The sequence below is a fragment of the Mesoplodon mirus genome (assembly GCF_964341445.2).
Source record: "Mesoplodon mirus genome assembly, chromosome: 4".
NCBI lineage: Eukaryota > Metazoa > Chordata > Mammalia > Artiodactyla > Ziphiidae > Mesoplodon > Mesoplodon mirus.
The window spans coordinates 57979788-57984099 of NC_138979.1; the positions used below are offsets into that span (position 1 = coordinate 57979788).

At 46.7% G+C, this 4312-nt stretch overlaps 1 protein-coding gene across 1 annotated transcript; it reads left to right on the top strand.

The window, feature by feature from the left end:
* The first annotated feature begins 247 nt into the window (after positions 1–247).
* On the top strand, positions 248–1277 carry LOC309802448 (ornithine decarboxylase antizyme 2-like). Its single transcript, XM_082618010.1, is given in 2 exon segments — positions 248–399; positions 401–1277. Coding segments are annotated over 2 exon segments (570 nt in total). The 5' UTR covers positions 248–303; the 3' UTR covers positions 875–1277.
* The last annotated feature ends 3035 nt before the right edge of the window (positions 1278–4312 follow it).

Sequence of the window (4312 nt, forward strand, 5' to 3'; positions counted from 1 at the left end):
ATATTAACCTAAAAAAAAATAAATCCGTAACATTTCTCTTCACCAGCAGAACCAACTTCTAGTTACAATAGCAGCAAAAAAGCATGTACAATGCCTAGGAATGAACTTAACCAAGAATATAAAAGAAGCCGAGTTGGAGGCAGGCGCTCGCTGAGGCAGGAGGAGGGCTCTGGGCCCGCTGCCCGACACTTAGCCCGCAGAGCTCGGCCCCGCGCGCGCGCGCGCGCAACCCCGCACCCGCCCACTCATCCACCTACCCACTCCCTGCGCCGCCCCTTCCCACCTTGAGCAGAGCCTCCAAGGATGATAAACACCCAGGACAGTAGTATTTTGCCTTTAAGTAACTGTCGCCAGCTCCAGTGCTGCAGGCACATTGTTCCGGGGCCTCTGTGGTGCTCCTGATGCCCCTCACCCACTGTCGAAGATCTCCGGTGGGCGAGGGGGCGACAGGGATCCTTCTCTCTCAGCTCTAATTTATAAGGACGAGAAGCTCACTGTAACCCAGGACCTCCTTGTGAACGATGGAAAACCTCACATCGTCCACTTCCGGTATGAGGTCACCGAGGTGAAGGTCTCTTCCTGGGATGCAGTCCTGTCCAGCCAGAGCCTGTTTGTAGAAATCCCAGATGGATTATTAGCTGATGGGAGCAAAGAAGGATTGTTAGCACTGCTAGAGTTTGCTGAAGAGAAGATGGAAGTGAACTACGTCTTCATCTGCTTCAGGAAGGGCCGGGAAGACAGAGCTCCACTCCTGAAGACCTTCAGCTTCTTGGGCTTTGAGATTCTGCGTCCAGGCCATCCCTGTGTCCCCTCTCGACCAGATGTGATGTTCATGGTTTACCCCCTGGACCAGAACTTGTCCGATGAGGACTAATGGTCATAGAGGATGCTTTGCCCAAGAGCCACAGTGGGGAAAGAGGGGAAGTTACGCAGCCCTGGGACAGAGGAGGGGGCTTCTTGCTGTCTAGGGAAGGACGCTGAGGGGCTCAGGGTGAGGGCTGCCTATTGTGCTCTCGGCGTTGACTCGTTGAAATTGTTTTCCATAAAGAACGGTATAAACATATCATTCACATGTAATCACCAATAGTAAATGAAGATGTTTATGAATTGGCATTAGAAGCTCTTTAAACTGCGCTGTGTGATGTGCTCTATCTAGCCTAGGGGAGGACATTGCCTAGAGGGGAAGGGACTGTCTGGGTCCAGCGGCAAGGCCTGGAGAGCTGGTGGACAGCACTGTCAGGCTGAGGTTCCCCTGCTGTTGGGCTTTCCTTTTTGGTTTTTAAGACTTGTATATTTTCTTTCCTTGCTTCCTGTCACCCTGGGGACTCCGGAGTACAGGCTTTTCAGCCCCTGGGCAGTGTCCTTCAGTTGTTTTTTGACACTCCACCTGGGCTTCTCTCTGTGCATTTTTGTCTGGCCTGGAGAAAGCAGGTCTGACCCCTCCTTTACAGCTTTGTGTTATTCTGGCATTTGGTTAAGCTGGCTTAATCTGTTTCCTGTTATCAGTGCACTTAAAATAGGGACATTGAAGTTCACTCCCACCACCAGGGCTTTTGTGGGGGTGCCTGGGCCTTAAAAAACACTAGCCAAACTCCAATTCTCAGATTACGGCCAGGAGTTCTCGCTCTTGGCCGCAGGCCCAAGGTATGTCCTTCCTAGGGTCACAGACAGCAGAGGGGAAGAGGAAGAGCAGCTCAGGGCCTGGGGGCTGTGGGAGAATCTGCTCCGAGGGACTGGAGGCCTCTGCCTGGCTACGTCTAGTGCTACCTGCACCCCCTCTGACAGGTTCTGAGCAGTGCCTGAGACCCTGCTCCCCAGGGCTTGGCAGTGGTACTAAGGGTGTAGAAGCGGCCTCTGCCCTTTTCTGTTTTCACTGAACAGCTTGTTCTAAGGGGGGAGGAAGGGGGAGAGGTCTAGGCTGGGCGAGGGGGTGGGGGTGTCAGGGAGGCAAGTGTGTTGTGTTACTGTGTCAATAAACTGATTTAAAGTTGTGAAGGAAAAGAAAAGAAGCCTATGGAGAAAACTTTAAAACTCTAATAAAGGATGTAGAAATTAACCTGAAGAAATTGAGGGAAATGTTATGCTCTTGGATGGAATTACTTAATATTACACAGGAGTTAATTCTTTATGAATTAATTTATATAGGCAATGAAATCCCAGTAAAGATTCCAGGTATGTTTTCCAGGAACTTGATATACTCATTCTAAAATTTATATGGATGAGCAGGATTAAGTCAACCTTACAAGAGTAAAGAGCAGCACCCTACAAAGCCATGTAAAAAGCCAGACAAAACAAAACAAGAAGATTGTTTTGCACAAAAACAGACCAACAGACCATGGAATAGAATAGACAACTCAAAGTCAGACCATGAGCATGTGGTTGTTAGGCATCGCACATCAATGAAGAGGGGCAGATTAAACCAGCTTAGTAGATGGAGAAAGACAAAGTAGGATTCCTGCCTGACACCGAATAGAAATGTACACTCTAAATGACAAAAGACCTCAATGTGAAAAGTAAAACTCTAAAGTTAATGGAAGAAAATATAAGAGGGTACCTTTGGGACCTGGGTTGAGAACGGAACTCCTTATACAAAACCTCAAAAGGACAAACCAGAAGGAAAAAAATGGATTAATTTGATAATGTCAAAATTAAGAGTATCTGTTCAAAAGAGGATACCATGGACAATAGGTGATAGAATGGGAGAAGATATTTGTAAATCTAAAAATGATAAGGAATTACTATATAGAATATACAAGTTACTCATGCAAACCAAAAAGCAGAGAGGCTTCCAGTTTCCAGTTGGGCATGTAAGGAGCTTGGAAGTCTGTACTCTGTCCTAACAGGTGAAAAGCTGAAAAAAAACGAGAATAAACAACCCTTCTTAGACCTCTCAGAGAATTGAGGACACAGGGCAAACCACTGCTCCAAAAGGTGGAAACACAGACAGGTGGATACTCACAGCTACCAGAGCAGAAACCCATGGACAGAAACCTCCCTGGGAACCAGCAGTAGGGTAGGCAAACCTCAATTGTGATTGGTGAATTGCTGGAGGCTCCATGTGGACAAGTTTGAGATTTAAAAACTCCAGGGGGGCCCAGTCTCATAGAGGCACCCAAAATTTTGTGAGTTTTACCTCTAGGAGCTCTACCAGGGTCTCACAGCAAATGTCAGAGAAAAATCGGGTCATGCTTCCAGCAGGGGGAGACAAAAAGTAACCATTTTGAAATATGTCAGAGGGTTCAATTCTTCTTAACACCCCCAGAAGAAACTATTTTACCTCAGCCTAACCTGCTGGAATTTCAGCAGAGACTAAACAATCTGGAGGAAGGAAAATCCCCAACTCCAGCCAGCTCTAGCCATCCTGTTCCACTTAAGGGGCTGAAAAAAACTGAGAAGCACTTGTGAAGTTCACAATCCAGAGGTACATTCTCACTAAAAGACTGAGCCCTGGGCTTCCCTGGTGACGCAGTGTTTAAGAATCCGCCTGCCAACGCAGGGGACAAGGGTACAAGCCCTAGTCCGGCAAGTTCCCACATGCCGCGGAGCAACAAAGCCCGTGCACCACAGCTACTGAGCCTGCGCTCTAGAGCCCACGAGTCACAACTACGGACGCCCGCGTGCCTAGAGCCCGTGCTCCACGACAAGAGAAGCCACTGCAATGAGAAGCCTGTGCACCGCAACAAAAAGTAGCCCCCGCTCACCACAACTAGAGAAAGCACGCACACAGCAAGGAAGACCCAATGCAGCCAAAAATAAATAAATAAAATTAATTAATTAATTTAAAAAAAAAAGAAAAAGACTGAGCCCTAATCATAGGACTCCCCTCCTCACTTCCCCCTCAACCACATGACTACAGGCCTATTTACTGCGGTTCCTTTACATCATGTCTGGCTTTCAGAAAAATTACAATGCATACTCAAAGGCAAAAAACACAGTTTGAAGAGACCAAGCAAGCACCAGAACAAGACTCAGATCTGGCAGGGCTGTTGGAATGATCAGATTAGGTTTTAAAATAACTATGATTGTTATGTTAAGGGCACTTAGATGGGTAAAGTAAACAACATGCAAGAACAGATGGGCAATATATGCTGAGAGATGGAAATTCTAAGAAAGACTCCAAAAGAAATGCTAGAGATCAAAAACACTATAACAAAAATGAAGAAGGCCTTTGATGTACTCATTAGTAGACTGGACATGATTGAGGAAAGAATCTCTGAGCTTGAGGATATGTCTGTAGATGCTTCCAAAACTGAAAAGCAAAGAGAAAAATGACTGAAAAGAAAAATGGAACAGGATATCCAAGGACTGTGGA